General features: G+C 39.4%; 1 protein-coding gene across 2 annotated transcripts in view; it reads right to left on the bottom strand.

The window, feature by feature from the left end:
• The window catches only part of LOC144595927 (coiled-coil domain-containing protein 148-like), a 56,347-nt gene that overhangs the window by 28,466 nt on the left and 10,509 nt on the right, over nt 1-17,372 (bottom strand). The window contains exons 4-5 of one of the 2 annotated variants that reach the window (XM_078403854.1): nt 9,205-9,308; nt 3,602-3,684 (exon numbers count right to left, since the gene is read on the bottom strand). In XM_078403854.1, coding sequence (XP_078259980.1) covers nt 3,602-3,684; nt 9,205-9,308 — 187 coding nt within the window. The remainder of the gene's footprint in view (nt 1-3,601; nt 3,685-9,204; nt 9,309-17,372) is intronic. The other variant, XM_078403855.1, reaches the window with a different exon arrangement.

Genomic DNA, 17,372 nt, shown 5'->3' with positions numbered 1-17,372 from the left:
ATGGGATGGATTTAAAGGTAAAGGCAACAGAGTAATGGGTGGGCAGCCACCATGGAAAAAGAAAACAGAGTTAACTCTTGAGATTTGAGAGCCCTTGTCAGAACTCGTGTAGAAATCCAAATGCTTTGCCATCCTGACACATCAAAGGTAAATACCTGTTTCTGCCTGCAACGTTAATTACTTTCTCCTTCTACAGATGCTGCCTGACCTGCTGAAGGTTTTGCACATTTTCTGTTTTTTATTTGGGATTTAAAAAAAGCAAGGTTGAATGGGATACTCTGGTAGGTGTCAAGGGCAAGCTGAGACAGTAGCTGCAGTGGAGGGTTGGGTCAGTGACAAAGGTACGGCAAAGGTGGAGCGGCAAAGTGGCGCAGCAGTAGAGTTGCTGCCTTACAGTGGCAGAGACATTGGTTCAATCTGACTACGGGTGCTGTACGGAGTTTGGACGTTCTCCCTGTGACCGCGTGAGTTTTCTATGGGTGCTCCGGTTTCCTCCGATACTCCAAAGACATACAGGTTTGTAGGTTAATTTGGCTTTGGTAAAATTGTAAATTGTTCCTAGTGTGTAATAGTGCAAGTGAACGGGTGATCGCAGGTCAGTGCAGAGTCAGCAGGCTAAAGAAACTGTTTTCACGCTGTATCTCGAAAGTCTAAGTTAAAGTATGAAACTCATTGCATGGAACAAAAACAATGGCTTTGACCATTCTAGTATATAATTGAAGGAAATTGTGGTACCTCTAAGACATGTTTAATGGTAGGATGTTATGTAATTCAAGAGGTCTTTAGCCCAATAGCCAGTTGTAACCTGTTATCTTGCTTCACTTAATGTTCCTTTCACCTGCAAATCATACTGTTTAAATTCCACCAGTATAAAAAGAATTATAGAGTCAAAGATGCATACAGCATTGAAACAGACCACTACACCCAGAGTATAGTGTCTATAAATATAAAAGCATTACTGCAGATCAGTTGAACAACACATAATAAAAGCAGGTAGATAGACACAAAAAGCTGCAGTAACTCAGCGGGACAGGCAGCATCTCTTGAGGGAAGGAATGGAATTTTGTCGTGAAGTACAAGGTAAAAACAGTGTCCTTCACCTAATTGCAAATGGCCCCTTATGCCTAACCCCACTATGTTCTATTCTATAAATAGTCTTGTTCCTTTAGTGTCCTGTGTTATTGCATTGTGCCACTTTTTACTGATTTTAAATATTGTGGACCGAAAAGTGAGAGACATTTTTTTAATCATGTCCTATGGAAGTATCCAATAGGTTCATATTCTCTTTTTATTTAGATTGTCCTGGCTGTTCAGATCGGGTTATCTGTTCCATTTTTAAAATTTTAATGTTTTTCAACAAATGCTCTTTTTGCTTTTGATGTGGACCCTTAATCTTTCTTCAAACCTCATTTGCTGACATTTCACGTTGAACTAATCAATAAAGATTACATTCTTGTTTCTTTTTTGGGGGGTAGGTTCTCCTGCCTGATCAGTCGGGATTGGACCCTTTCATGACTTCATAGTGGCTTTTAAAGTTGTTTTTTTAAGTCAGTCTCCTAATTTTTGATGTGTATGTTCTCTACATCTTCAATAGTAATTTGCGGCTGTTTATGATAATATAATAAATAAATATCCTCGCAAATCATTTTGCGACTGCTCTATGAAAAAAATCCTATCTTACTTCGCTAAATATGTGTAGGAAGGAACTGAAATGCTGGTTTACACCAAGGATAGACACAAAATGCTGGAGTAACTCAGCGGGACTGGCAGGATTTCTGGAGAGAAGGAGCAAGATTTTGGGTCGAGACCTTTCTTCAGACTGGGACTAGCTAAAGATATTGTGTTTCTTCTGTCATTATAAACTCTGATAACTTAAATAGGCCAATGCATAATTGTTCCTTAACAAAGTACGTCTACATTTCATTCAAATTTTAGCATGAACTTATTTTTAAAAATTGAAACTTGAAAATCAGAAGGAATCATGCATGCCAGAAATTTCCCAAGTTTAGCCTCAGAAATAATGTAAATGTGATGGTTTCTTCTTAGCCTAGATTGAGAGTCCTGGGTCACCAATGGCCTAAAAGTCCTTAATTCTGGGTGGTGGGAAGAGACCTAACTAAATATCCCTTCAGTCAAACAACAGATCATTGTAATCAATTTAGCAGAGTAAACTGAAAGCTATTTTATTTATTGTTAAGTAGAAATGAGAGTAGGAATAAAATTACCAAAAATATTGGGCATGCAGATAAAAAGGATTGTAAGTTATGTTTCCTCTCACTAACTGATTACAACCAAGCTTGATCCAATTTTTACTTGACACTTGCACAAACCAGCTGCTTTTCCCTCATGGCTGTTAATAACATATATAGAACACAGAACAGTCCAGCACAAGAACAGGCTCATAGGCTCACAATATCTGTGCTCAACATGATACCAAAACCAACTCTTATCTGTCTGCGCATAATCCATATCGCTTCTTTCCTGCATGTCCAATGTGCCTATCCAAATCTTTTAAATGCCACTATCATATCTGCCTCAACCACTACCCCTGGCAGCACATTCCAGGCACTCACCACTCTGCATAAAAAACTATTCCCTGCGTCTCCTTTATCCTTTGCCCCTTTCACCTTAAAGCTATGCCCTCTAGCATTTGAATTTTTCATCCTGGGAAAGGGTTCTGACTATCTACCCCTCTCTATGCCGCTCATAATTTTACAGTCTTCCATTAGGTCTCCTCGCAACCTCCCTGCAATCTCCGGCATTCCAGGAGGTACTGTTTTTTTCCCCCAGAATCTTGCTCAAATTATTGTAATTTGTAAGCAAAATTTCAGAGTGTCGACTGCACACAAAGAATATAATTTATGCTTCGATTTAGGTGATGTTGGGAGACTGCATTTATTGGTTAAAACGTATTACCTCAAGTCAATCCTATATTGTAGGCTGGAGACTTTCTGAAGCCTGATCAAGTTGGGTAGCAGGATGAGAAAGTGGGATAACATAGAACTAGTGTGAACAGGCGATCAATGATCAGCGTGGACTCAGTGGGATGAAGGGCCTGCCTCCCTGGCTGTTCCGTACTAAACTAAACTAAATCACTTATTTTTCTCACACGTGATTAAGGAAGTTATACATTTTATCATCTACTAAGTAAAGGCAATTGAATATATGAGAATCAGAGAGCAGTGAAAGGAACATTCTGCTCAGTTTGGTTTATCTATTGATAGCATAAAATTGCTGAGCCATTACCAGAGCAAGCACCTTGATTTAAGATTTTATTTAAAAGGTAGAGACACAAAAGTGGGCAGGGCCATCATGTTTAAGCTAAAAAAAGCACAATGTGCTGGAGTAAGTCAGCAGGTCAGGCAGCATCTCTGAAGCACAGGGATAGGCAGTTTTTCAGGTTGGGACACTCCTTCAGTCTAAACTAGCATCTGTAGTTCCTTGTGTTTTCATATTTTTAAACTGCTACAAAAGTTTCTCACTAAGAGATCTCTCAGTGAGAGATGTAAAGGTTCCTGGAATTTCAAAACAATATTTTAATAACCACTTCTTTCCTAGTTCTAGACACACACAAAATGAACCACATGTGGATAATACACACCAATTTTTTTAAGATCAAGGTAGAATTCATTTTCATTGCTTCCACCTTCGAGTAAGGTCTGAAGATGCAACTCTAGCTTTTCCCTATTAATAGAACAAATATTGGAAGTTTAATCTTGTTGTTTAAGTTGCAGCATTTATACCATTATTAATTAATAAGATAAAACAAGGAAAACAAAAATTTCTCCAAACTGTAAATAAGCAGATAAGAGAACTGTATAAAGGAGTTCAGGCAGAAATAGAAGGGTAGCCAGAATAAAGACTTTGAAAATATTAGAAAAGATTAACAGAACAGGGGACTGAATAATAATTTCAGATGCTGAATGGTCCTTTGGAGAAGGTTGGAGGGGAGGGGGAAAGGAAATTTATATGGAATAAGTGAACAGGACAGATGGAATATAAAAATGAGACTCTAGTCAGCCGTTTCATTTATACAAAAGGCAAGATATTTTAAGGAAATCCAATGGAGAACAAAGAGCCTGTAATAAAGATAACATAAGCAGAACTTAATATAGTTCAAATGTGACAAGCAGAAACAAATTTGAATCACAAGACATGACAAATGCTGGGAAAAAAACAAATTACTAGGATGAACTCAGCAGATCAGACAGTATATGTGGAGGGAAATGGACAGATGACGTTTCGGGTCCAAATTAATCTTCTGTAAATAATGCGGGTGAGAACATATTCCGCCAGGAGGAGGGGAGTGTTGGTTGAGGGAAACTGGTTGGGTCTCTGTTCTAGGAAGAAACATAAGGCCCAGAAATCTTCCTGAGGGGAAATGGAAGTGCACAAGGATTGGACGTCCATGGTAAAGAGGAGGCAACGGGGATCAAGGAATTGTAAGTTGCTATAGTGATGGAGTGTGCGAGGTGTCCTGGATGTATGTGAAAAAGGACTGAACAAGGGACAACAAGACAGAGGGGGTAAGTTCAGTGGGGCATGAGCAGGCAGATACAATGGGCTTACCAAGGCAGTCCTGCATGTGGATTTTGGATATGGTATAGAAATGGGCAGAGCAGCCTTGGGGAACTATCAGTTTGGAAACTGTGAGGGGAGATTGCCAGAAGTGATAAGAGCAATGGTTTGGGAGACATTGTTGCTTATGGAGTCATGGTCAAAGGGTAGGTATGAGGTGATGACCAGGAGCTGTCGCCCATCTCAAAAAGGTAGAAGTTAGTCCGCCGGACCTCAACGGCACTGCCCTTGTCCGCAGGTTTGATGACAAGGTTTGAATTGTGGTGGATTGAGCGGAGGGCTGTGCGCACAGAGGGGGTGAGGGGAGTGAAAAAGTCGAGATGGTCGATGTTGCGTTGGCAGTCAAAAGTGAAAAGGTAGGTGAGAGGGTAGAAGGCCGGAAGGTGTTGTCCAAGATGAAGGGGGAACTCAGAGAAGTAGGGGCAGCTTGAGGGTGGTGTAGGAGTCAGGGTGGGGGAATGTAATGTGGTCAGTGACAGGAGGAGTGGCAGGACATGGCAACATTGGGTCAGGGGCTTCAGGCTTGGTGACTGCAGGGAAGAGGTGGGACCCAGCAGCATCGGCAAAGTTTATATGTGTCTAGAATTCTGCTTACTGCAGGCATATCAAATCTGAATTTATATCAGCTTCAGTAGCAATACAAGTGAGCTGGGGACGAACATTTGTAAAGATACAAACACTTTAGAAGTGGAAATAAAAAGATAGTTCTTTTAAATAACCTCATCAGGTTATCAGTCCATCTTTAAATACTTTAAAGCCAATTCATTTATTTTAAGTTTTCATTTATTTTAAGCGGAATCACTGCCAAGTCAATAAATAAATAAATATATTTTTAAAAAGATTAATGCGTTTCTGGACATGAAGGGAATCAAGAGATATGGGGTTAGAGCTGAAATAGATAGTGTTGAAGTAAAAGACCAACCACAGTCGGGACGACAAAGTGGCGCAGTTGGTAGAACTGCTGCCTCACAGCATCAGAGACCCGGGTTCAATCCTCGGGTGCTGTTTATGTGAAGTTTGCATGTTCTTCTTGTGAGAGTTTCCTCTGGGTGCTCCAGTTTCCTCTCATATTGAATTGCAGGTTAATTGGCATTTGTAAAATAGATCCTAATGTGTGGGAAGTGTAGGAGAATGTGGGATGATGTAGAACTAGTGTAAATGGATGATTGATGGTCAGGGTGAACCCAGTAGGCCAAAGGGTCTATTTCCATGCTGTATCTCGCAACTAAACTAAATCGCTCATTCTTTCTCAGGAATGTTTGAGGAAGTTAAAGCATTTTATCATCTATTGAGTAAGGGCAATTGAGTGCATGAGAATCAAAGAGTAGTGGAAGGCACATTCTGCTCAGTTTGGCTATCTATTCTGTATCTTTCCATGAATCAATCAATGTTGATGACTGTAGGAGTAGACTCAAAAGGCCATGTGACCGCCTCTTCTACTTTTTTATGTTCTTATTTTCTTTGCAGGTAATCAATATACAACCGACCGAAGTGCATTAAAAAATCTATATTTGATGCTTTCAGTGGAGAGAAATTTTGCTGAGGGCACAGAGAGGACATATCTTCTTTGAATTGTGTTATGGAATATTTTAAGACTATCCTAAAGGGATGGTTATCCTATAAGACCTTTGTTTTAGGTTTCAGCATCTCATCCAAGTCACTAAAAATAGGAACATGCTTAATTATGTGTTAAAGCATTAGAGGAAAGTCAATACCAATTTTTCCCAATGGTTCTAGATGCAAGCGTCTAATGTGCACAAATCTTACTGAATTATATATGGTTGAATAGGCCTTACACCAGTGTAATCAACCTGTGTGCTACACCATAACGTATGCAGCTGGGGGTTATAAAATCCATATGCATACTTTATACTTTACAACTTTCCGAGACAGATTCCAGACATTTCTTTTCATCCCATTCTAACTTTCTTCGCCCATATTGTGAAACTGTATTGTCTGTAATGAAAACTTTATTGTCACATGTGACAAGTCACAGTGAAGTTCTTTGCTTGCATAGCTTGCCAAGGTATGCAATTGTCGCCCATGAAGGGCGCTTACAAACAGGGCCTTCAATTTACTGGACCTCCTCGGCCAGGGTCATCCTACTGACATATCAACTGCTGACAAAATGTTGTATGTTTCTGTGAGAATTGTTCTATTCTTTGAAATCGAGGGAATAAAGGACAGGTCATGCAACAATCTTGTCATCCCAGGAATCAGTCCAGTGAACCTTTGGTACACTCTCTCTGTGAAAGTACATCCTTATGACAATTTGCCTTTTTAACTGTTTGCCTCGATTATGTTAATAACCTCACATTTTACTGAATCTATCATATATTTGCCTCCTTATTCAACTTGCTAAAACCATCCTGACGTCTCTTTGCATCCTGTTCACAACTCATAATCACAATCTATTTATGTCATCAGCAAATGTAGAAATATTACATTTGGTCACACATCCTGTAATGTGCAGGTTCAAGAGCAGCTTCTTCCCTTGAACCGTCTCGCTATTGAACACTGCAACCTCCAAATAGGCTCTGAAGTTTTTTCAGGGGGGAGGAGGAGGGGGAGGGAGGGAGAAATGGGAGGTGGGGAGGAGAGGGTGCTGGACCATTCAGGAGAGGTTTGGGACGGGAACCGTTGGGAGGAAAGCTCTCCTTCGGGGCCCAGCAACCCTACCGATCCATGGACCCATTTCCGGGCGGGGAGTGTCCCCCAGGGCCGTGCCGGGCCCAGCAATTTTTTCACACAAAGGGTGGTGGGTGTGTGGAACGAGCTCCAGAGGAAGTAGATGAGGCACGTACCATCACAATGTTGAAGAAACAATTAGACAGGTACATGGATAGGAAAGGTTTAGAGGGATATGGGCCAAATGCAGGCAGGTGAGACTAGTGTAGATGAGACGTTGGTCGGTGTGAGCAAGTGGGCCAAAGGGCCTGTTTTCTGGCTGTATAACTCAATGACTCTATTTAAATGATACTTGGACAGTTACTTGGATCAGGGTTTGGAGGGATATGGGCCAGGTGAAGGCAAATGGGACTTGCTTGCTTGGGCAACTTGGTGGGCATGGACAAGTTGGGCTAAAGGCCTGTTTCTACGCTGCATAGCTCTGTGACTATAAACGCAATGAGTCAAAAAGTCAAGTATCGAATCAGTGGAGGAGACAATGGAGCAGAAGATGACAGGAAAGAGATTAATGGCATAAAGAGAAATAGTTTATTGTTCTGCACAAGTCAACATGTCATGGTAAGTGGTGATTAAAATGGAAAAGGTGAGAGCTCTGATGAGAGGGGATCTTATCGAAACATATAAGATTATTAAGGGGTTGGACACGTTAGAGGCAGGAAACATGTTCCCAATGTTGGGGGAGTCCAGAACCAGGGGCCACAGTTTAAGAATAAGCGGTAGGCCATTTAGAACGGAGATGAGGAAAAACTTTTTCAGTCAGAGAGTTGTAAATCTGTGGAATTCACTGCCTCAGAAGGCAGTGGAGGCCAATTCTCTGAATGCATTCAAGAGAGAGCTCTTAAGGATAGCGAAATCAGGGGGTATGGGGAGAAGGCAGGAACGGGGTACTGATTGAGAATGATCAGCCATGATCACATTGAATGGTGGTGCTGGCACGAAGGGCCGAATGGCCTACTCCTGCACCTATTGTCTATTGAATTGATTAAGGAAGAAGCAACATTGAGGACTGCAGCTGAACAAGAGACCGCCTAGAGACAAATGGCATAAAAAATATAAATGAAGAAATAGCCTAAACAGAATTTTCAGTGCCCTTGAAAGCAAGTTGACAAAGACATGTTTAAGGAGCACTGGTGTGCACATGGTATTGAAGGATATCAACTACTAAACTCCACAGTACATCATACAGAATCATATAGCCTATGCTAGAACTACTCCACATGTTACACACCTTTACACCGAGCACTCCGGAAGAGAAAGAGAGAAATTCTCACTCCCAGATCTACTGCATTGGTTCAATTTACCAAATGACACTGGTTGGCTAATTGCCAAGTGACATCTTGAAACAATATACCTCCAGATTGCTCAGCCAAAAACTAACATGACCCACATACATGGAAGAAGCCTTGTTTTTCTTCCCAAAAACTACAAGAAGGAAATGATAAAGAGAAACAAATTGAATCAGAATAATGTGATACTGGCGAATAAAGAAATATCTCTTGAGAAGCGTTTAGGGGGTGTTATTTTATACTCTTTTAGCCTTGTGTCAAGAGTGTTTAATTGTCATATTTATCGACAACAGAATAGAATTCTCACTTGCAGCAGCATAACAGGCATGTAAACTCATTACACACAAATATACAATAAACAAAAATACCAATAAATTAATAACCACAGTACTAATGAAAGAATATTTCACATCACATTTCTAACCTATGTAGATCATTTCATTTGAGTAGTCTAATAGATTTTGAGCAAAATGTGATTCTATTTGACTCTTCAGAATTCAAGGATGAGGGAGAATGGATGTACATTTTAAAATAATACATAGTAACACAGTATCATAGTATTTTACTAATGGATTTAAATGTTTATTGTAATATGCTTGTGAAGTTCGATTACAAATGAATCTGAAAGGAACATTTCATGTCTAAATCTTACCTAGCTTCGGTTAGTCTTGATTGCTCCTGCCACCATGCCTGTTGATGCTGCTTAACAATTGTATTCTCTTTGTTAATCTTTGCTGCTTGTAAAATTTTTTCAAACTGTATGATAATTTAAAAAAATTAAAAGTTAGATTTCCCACTGGTTAGAATCTGCATCCACCAACAAATCTGGTTTTACCAGTCAGTTTTAGAATCTCATCTTACAGCAAGAACACTACAACTGACAGAGGATAAAAGGAAAAATAAGACAGTTAGACTTTTGTCTTTGATCTCAAATATGTAATCCTTTCATCTGTGTAAGGATGTCAAGCGATGACAGAATTACATTTAGGTCTGATGAACCAATGTTCTGGAATGGTTTGCCAGAACTTAAAGTACTCTGACTTGAAGAATTGTCATGTTCAACAAAACCTATTTGAATATTTCTGAAGCAATGGACAGGGATGCCATTGGATGTTATTTATGTGGGCTTCCAGAGGACACTTGATAAAGTTCCTCAAAATCCGTTATTTAGAGTTGAAGCCAGTGGAATCGAAGTTCAATTATTGGCTCACATTGAAGAAATGCACACGCTCAGCCAAGTATTGAAGTCTGGGGAGAGCTTCATGCGGTGTAGAGGGCGTGAAATGAAAGACGGGTCTGAAGGGATAGATGGAGCACTCTGGTGTGCACATCATATTGCAGGATAGAAGGAGTTTTGGGAGAGCGAGAATGTAGAAAGTGGGAGAGAAGGAGGGTGTTGCCATGTCTTGCCCCCGCTCATCTCTCCCTCTCCTACTGTCCCACTCTTCCTTATTCTATACCCAGTCTCATACCCCTATTTCCCCTCCCCAATAGCACTCTCATCCCCAATTTTATCTGATTCCCTCAATTCCTTTTCCCTCTCATTCATTCTTTTCCCCTTACCAAAATTAGTCTGTTTCCCTTTCTCACATGTGTTCACACGATTCAGAGGCAGAGCCTAGCACAAGAGTAAAAACTCATGGCTGAAGTATTTGCAAACATTTTCATTCAGAAGTGTGGGTAATTCATTTCAACCAATTCCCAATGTTCCTACACCAAGACTCCCTTGGACTCTCCACCGCTGACCAGTCGATGAAGACAGGTTTGTGGATTTCCACGTTAAACGAACTTCTTCAACCCTGCAAACCTGCAAGAAATCTGTGTTTGTCCTCTTCAACTTCATGATTTACTTTGCCTTCACCTTGGATCTCTGACTATCTAGTCCATAATGATTGGCATGCTTCTGTTTGTTGCGTTAAAAGGCTTGCAGAGATGCAGCAAGAATTTAATTGTTCCATTGTCGGTACATATGGCAATTAAACACTCTTGACTCTTATTTCTCTCCCTCACTTTCTTGTTCTCTTCATCCCTGTCCACTGCTATCCACCCCTTCCAGCTAACATCCTTCTTATCTTTTTGTTCATATTCCTTAATACCCACTTCCTTTTGCAGGACATTGTATACATTAAAAGGCAGATGAAAGGTAAGCCAAAAATGGTGTTTAAATTCAATATTTACAAAGCCATATGGAGGAGGCACAAAAGATTGGAAGTATACTAATCACAGCAGAGATAAAACATTGGTGTAAATCCAGCAATATTAATGGAAAGATAGCTGGGAAATTAGTAAATTCCAATTTAAGCTAGGAAATTTCCATTCATCTCCTTGGTGTTATTTACCTTTCATTGGCATCTCCAAGCATCAGAATGTGTTCTTGGACTTTCATCTTTTGTAGTCAGAGTACAAGGGCATAGTACAAGAGCAATGTTGGGTAACTCTAACATCCTTCCCTCTCAATATTTCTTCGGAATACTGGCCACCTTTTAAGCAACCCCCCCCCCCCTCATCTCAAAAACATTAGAGTCCTGGAAATCAGTGGGACATGAAATGTACATAGAGTGGAGAGTAAGAACCTTTCCCCCAATGTGCGGGTGTCAAAGCCAAGAGGGTTTAAGGTGAGAGGTGGAGTAAATGACAAAGGCTAGAGGTGAAAAGGAGACAAAAGGGTGCCAGATAAGGTGAGAAGAAGAAGTGTGAAATATAAAGCTGGTGGGAGTTATATGGGTGGAAGGGGACAAAGGGAGAGGGGAAAGAGTAGGGGGATAAAAGGGAAATAGGGGACTTGGGGAAGGGAGATGATTGTACGAAGGAAGGGACAGGAGTAAGGCAATTAGGGATAAGAGTGAGGTAAATAGAATGAGGTAAATAGTGCATATGGGCACAAGAGCAGCATGAATAAGTTGGTCAAAGGATCGGTTTCAGTGTTACGTTACACAAGTCAAAGACCCTGTGACATCATAATGCTTCCACCAAATAGTGTCCTTTACACCCTCCTACTCCTGCAAGTTCAAATTCATTTCAGCGGAGCTGACTCGATGGGCCGAATGGCTTAATTCTGCTCCTAGGACCTATGGCCTTAATTTTCTTCATTATTAGACAAGAAATAGTTTAATCAAAATCATTTAATCAAATATATGTAGTTGAAAACTTCAAAACTTCATTAAGTCAATATTTATAGTGTCAATAAATTTTACTTACGGAGTCAAAAGTCGTGGAAAATGTTGCTAAGTTTTGGCGTTGAATGGAAAATTGACATGGATCTTTATGTTGGATATGCATGTATTGTTAAAGGTAAATCATGTGTGGAAGGTTCCATTCATCCCTGCACGTAGTCATTCAGCATTGTTTATGGCATTACGCTGGCTTAGATTGGTTTTGCAAAATGGACGTAGACAATGTAAATGAGCCATTTGTAGTGTTGCTGTAAGCTGCGAAATAATTAAATTTGTATCTCCATTCTCATTACATTTTAAGATTCTCTAAGATTTACTCTGCACTGTGCCAACTGGAAGTTTCCACGATGATTCTATAAACATTAGTTTTGCATCACTAACATGTGTGTAATTTTGTGAACACCTGCATTTTTTTGTTTCCCTGGACAAGAATGAGATTGGTACTTCTCAAGTATGAGATTGGTCTGCTCAAGGAACAGACATACATTCACAAATGCAGTGAAAGGTGCACTCTGATTTGCATGAAGCTCATTGATGTTTGGAACGTGGTATTTTAGCAGGCTCTAAGGCCAAGGACTTAGTGCTAAGGGACACACTGAAGCTAGATGCAGCCACCGCAGGCCCCTTTGGGGAGACCATAGTTTAGCACCTGCTGACCATTGCACACAAATTAGTTGAAATCTATGTTTAAACATCATGAACTATATGCTTTGAGGTTGTAATTTAAATAAAATGCTAATGTTAAATAACAAGAATAACATGACACATTTGTGGATCAATCCTGACCTAGGGGGCTGTTCTATGTGGAATTTGCATGTTGTCCTGCGTTGTATGACTGCATTGTATGGTTCCTCCACATGCTACAGTCAAGTAGGTTATTTAGTCGCTGTAAGTATATTCTAGTACGTAGTTGAGTGGTAGATTATTGGAGGAAATTGATGAGAGTGAGGGGAGAATAAAAAATGGGATTGATGTGGAGTCATAGAAACAAGGAACTGCAGAGGCAGGAGAAGGGTCTCAACCCGAAATGTCACCCATTCCTTCTCTCTAGACATGCTGCCGGTCCCGCTGAGTTACTCCACCATTTTGTGTCTACTGCAGAGGCCAGTTTATACAAAAGATACAAAATGCTGGAGTAACTCAGCAAGTCAGGCAGCCTCTTTGGAGAACATGGATATGTCATGTTTTGGGTTGAAAACATCAGTCTGAAGGAGGGTTCTAACCTGAGAAACATCACCTATCCATGTTGGCCAGAGATGCTGCCTGACCCACTGAGTTACTCCAGCATTTTGTATCTTTTACTGCGGAATCGATGGGCTGAAGGGCCAGTTTCCATGTTGTATATCTCTATGTTGCAGGGTGAATTGGACAGGCTGTGTGAGTGGGCGGATGCATGGTAGATGCAGTTTAATGTGGATAAGTGTGAGGTTATCCACTTTGGTGGTAAGAATAGGAAGGCAGATTATTATCTGAATGGTGTCAAGTTAGGAAAAGGGGACGTACAACAAGATCTGGGTGCCCTAGTGCATCAGTCACTGAAAGGAAGCATGCAGGTACTGCAGGCAGTGAAGAAAGCCAATGGAATATTGGCTTTCATAACAAGAGGAGTTGAGTATAGAAGCAAAGAGGTCCTTCTACAGAAAGACAATTACAGATAATTTACATTTTACTAATAAATTTTGTATACAATAATTATGAGTATAAGTAATAAATCAAATGAATCAAACGCTCAAACAGAGCCTAAGAGAATATAATTACTGAGACATAGTTGAAAGCAAGTCAACATTGGGTGTTCAATATTCCTGGTTACAAAGTTTTTTAAAATTACAAACTTACAAATTAAAAGGAGTAGGCCACTTAATCTCTTGTTTCTGATTTTATTGTAACCATATTCCTATCTATCTGATAAATGTATGAGGTAGACCATTTACAATTGGAATGGAATAAGGAAACATTTCTGTACACAAAGATTTCTGATCAATCTTTGGAATTCGCTAGCACAGAATCAATCAACAAGTTAGTTCAGAACAGAGATTGATCCATTTCTAAATATAAAGGGAATAAATGGATTGTGTAGGAAAATGGGACTGAGGTACAAGATCAACCGCGATGTTGATGAATGGCAAAGTAGATTTGGAGGACCAAATGCCTGGTTTTGCTTCTATGTCTTATACTCCTATAGCTCTACCAGTGGCTGTCATGTTTAGTTTAGTGATAGAGCATGGAAACAGGCCCTTTGTCCTACTTAATCCACGACAAACACTGATCAGCCGTTCACACTAGTTCTATCTTATCCCACTTTCTCATCCACTTCCTACACATTAGGGAGAGATTTACAGAGGCCAATTTTCCTACAAACCCGCACTTTGGAATGTGGGAGGAAACCGGAGCACACGGAGGAAACCCACGCGGGCGGCCACAGGGAGAATGTGCAAACTCCACACATTCAGCACCTGCGATCAGGATCAATCCTGGGTCTCTGGCACTGTGAAGCAGCAGGTCTACTAGCTGCGCTACTTAGCCGCCTATGTCTTGAATATTTTAAGATTATTTCCTTCCAATCATACAATTAAATCTTGCAGCCAGTAGTATGGATTTGCATTATGCTGGTGTAAGATACTGACATTTGACCAAGGCAAGAATTTATTTCTCCAAGGAAGTAAAATCATAACTGGTTTAATTATCTGCCTGAACTGTCTGCTTGGTTGGCTGCACTCGTCTATTGCAAAAACACCATCACCATCACATTCAGAAAGAAGTTTCACTCCTTGAACTTGGGAGTTGTGCTGTCAGAATCATACACACTTATGCCCACTAGCATGGCAGCTGTCAGAATTTATTTAGTTTATAACAATCAATGATGACAGAATTATTTAATGGATTGAATGCACAGTTCAGTGTGATCTCAGGAGCCTCAACCTTTGAGCCACAGCAAAGCAAGACTTCAGTTATTATTTTACATTTCAGCTGGTAGTATTTTCGATGTTTCAACACTATGATTTGGCAACATATTGAAAATACAGTGACACACCTTTAATCTATTTAAATGGGTCTTTTGATAGCAACACAATTCCTTTTTATATTTGCTTTGACAATCAAGTGATTCCAAATATAATGAAGTCTTTGTGTGCTGGTTTATCTAGGAGGCTAGTCTTGCATTCACAGTTGGAGGGAAACTTTCCATACAATGAATTGTTGACAACTATTAGAGCTTGGAGCAATTTACTATCAGAGAAGTAAATCAAAGGTTCGTGTAGCCTAACTGATTGAGGGACTCTGGAATACAGCATCATGAAATATCTGATATATTTTAGCTTCTCTTTGTTCCACATGTTTTATCATAGAGGTGCATTTTCCTTGAATAAGAAGAAAAACAGCTCCAAAAAATATACTTCAACCAGAACTTCAACAACCAGAATGAGTTTGAAAGAAGAGCAGTGTTACTAACACCAAAATACAGACATGTGAGTGGGGTCAAAAAGCAAAAGAGGAAAAGAGACGAGCGCTTGCGCGAGGCATACAGCGGGGGTCAAAAAATTGGAAAAACTTTGAAAATTTACACAAAATTACCAGTTTCAAGCCTCTTAAAGTGAAAAACGCGGAAATCATGCAAAAAGCGTGGAAAATGGATTTTAAAAACGTGGAAATCCGCGGAAACCCGGAAAATTCACATGACTGAAAATAAGATTGCATTAGCAAATGTAACGGTAAAACAAAGAAGATTTTCATAACTTCAAATTATTCTCAAATAATAACTTCAAGATTCTTCTCAGCCAAAAATTTATTTTGAATTGTAGAATTATTGTGGGATCAGGCAGCTACAGATTTGCATAAATTAAAGATTCACAACAGTGACAAGATACATAATAGTCTTCTATAAATTTTGATCTGGAAACTGAGAACTTCCCTGCACATCTTTGAAAAGTGTCACAAGAGGTTTTTATTTCAACATAAGAGAGCATAATGGACATTTTGATGTCTAATTGTAAAGATAATCCACTAACATTGTGCCGGAGTGTGGCAACTGTTTGCTTGCTGGTCTCAAAGGAGGATCTACTATCATCCAATACAATTGCCCTACTCTTTTAAATCGTTTTCCACTTGTTAATCTATCACTCTGTACTCTTATATCTTTTTCTTCGCTCTACCTTTTGTACTTGTATTTGGCTTGATTGTATTCATGTACAGTATTATCTGATTTGATTGGGTAGCACGCATGCAAAAGATTTTCACTGTACCTCGGTACGTGTGACAATAATATAGCTAAACCAACACTGCAACAATCTTTCAGCATTGCTCTCAAAGCTCAGGCTGAATTATGTGCAAGCACCTCTGGAGAAGGGAATAGATCCCTGAAAGTGCTTCAATGGAGCAAACCCACAGATTTGCATATGTGTGGTTCACTTTTTGAAAACAGAATAAGAGGATTGCAAAATAAATACAGCTCGTCAAAAGCAAAGTGGATTATATTGGACAGAAATGAAGCCAATGAGGAACCCTGTATGTGGATTAGCGATAGAAATAGTGGTTTTAGCTAAAACCACAGCTGCAATCAGCAAAGGAATAAAGAATCTAAATTGATAATGAGATTAAGATTATAGAGAATATAAAAAAGAAATATGTAAGTTTCAGTATTTTGGGGAAAAATATTAGTTTACTAATGATACAAAATTGACTCATACTTCAATTATTTTTTTAACATTGCTGAATTTGGAAAACAATTTCAAGACTTCCTGGGCAGCTTTGGAAGTTAAAAACCAAGTACAGATTGGAAGTAAAAGCTAATGAATTTGGAAATTATTCTCAAGAATGTATTCAAAAGAGCAGATACTATGTCAGCAGCATTTTTGAGGGTGACAAAATTTAAGCACATCATATAGACATCTGAAGAGGAAAAATACATCAGTAAATGGGGACTATCTAGGGACATGAAAAAAGGCTCATTTTACAGGCTCATCAATTAAAAAAGGAAGACTGGGATGGGAATAGTCTATAGGAGAATTATTATAAAGTTTTAAATTTGTAGATAGTACTAGATAGTAGTAGATAGTGTAGATGGTAGATAAATTTGTACATAGTACTAAACTGGAGGTAAATAATCTCTGAATCAAATTATGGGGAAATGCGAATTAACTTGCAAAACAGGCCAACATAGCATATTTAAATTACATATTTATGTAAAAGGGATTCCACAAAAGAACATGTGAATCATGAAAAACAGAAAAATATAAACCAGTGGACTTAATATTGGATGCCAGATAAATAATACAGAATAATGAATAAATACAGAGTGACCAAATGTGATTTATAAAAATGTACAAGTGGAGCCTCTTGTTTGACAAAGCTTTTTGAGTAATTTGAGTACATAATTGCATTAGCTAACAATGCAAACTGATCAGACTGATAGTTCGAATTGGTCCAAGGCATGGTTATAAATGCACATAATTCTTTTTACATACTTCTCTATTTTCTACCGGTCAAAATTAATAATTTAAGTTAAATGGTAACCCACAGTTTGCCTAAAAATGTTCATGGCGATCGTGCAGTGATCATGGCTTGTTAGCCCCACTCTTAGAGTCAAACAACGTGGAAACAGACCCTTCAGCCCAACTTGCTCTCGCCAACGAACATGCCCCACCCACACCAG

Source organism: Rhinoraja longicauda, chromosome 8 (assembly GCF_053455715.1).
Source record: "Rhinoraja longicauda isolate Sanriku21f chromosome 8, sRhiLon1.1, whole genome shotgun sequence".
Classification (NCBI taxonomy): domain Eukaryota; kingdom Metazoa; phylum Chordata; class Chondrichthyes; order Rajiformes; family Arhynchobatidae; genus Rhinoraja; species Rhinoraja longicauda.
Note: the sequence above shows the minus strand (reverse complement) of the source record. Positions and strands in the feature narration are given on the sequence as shown.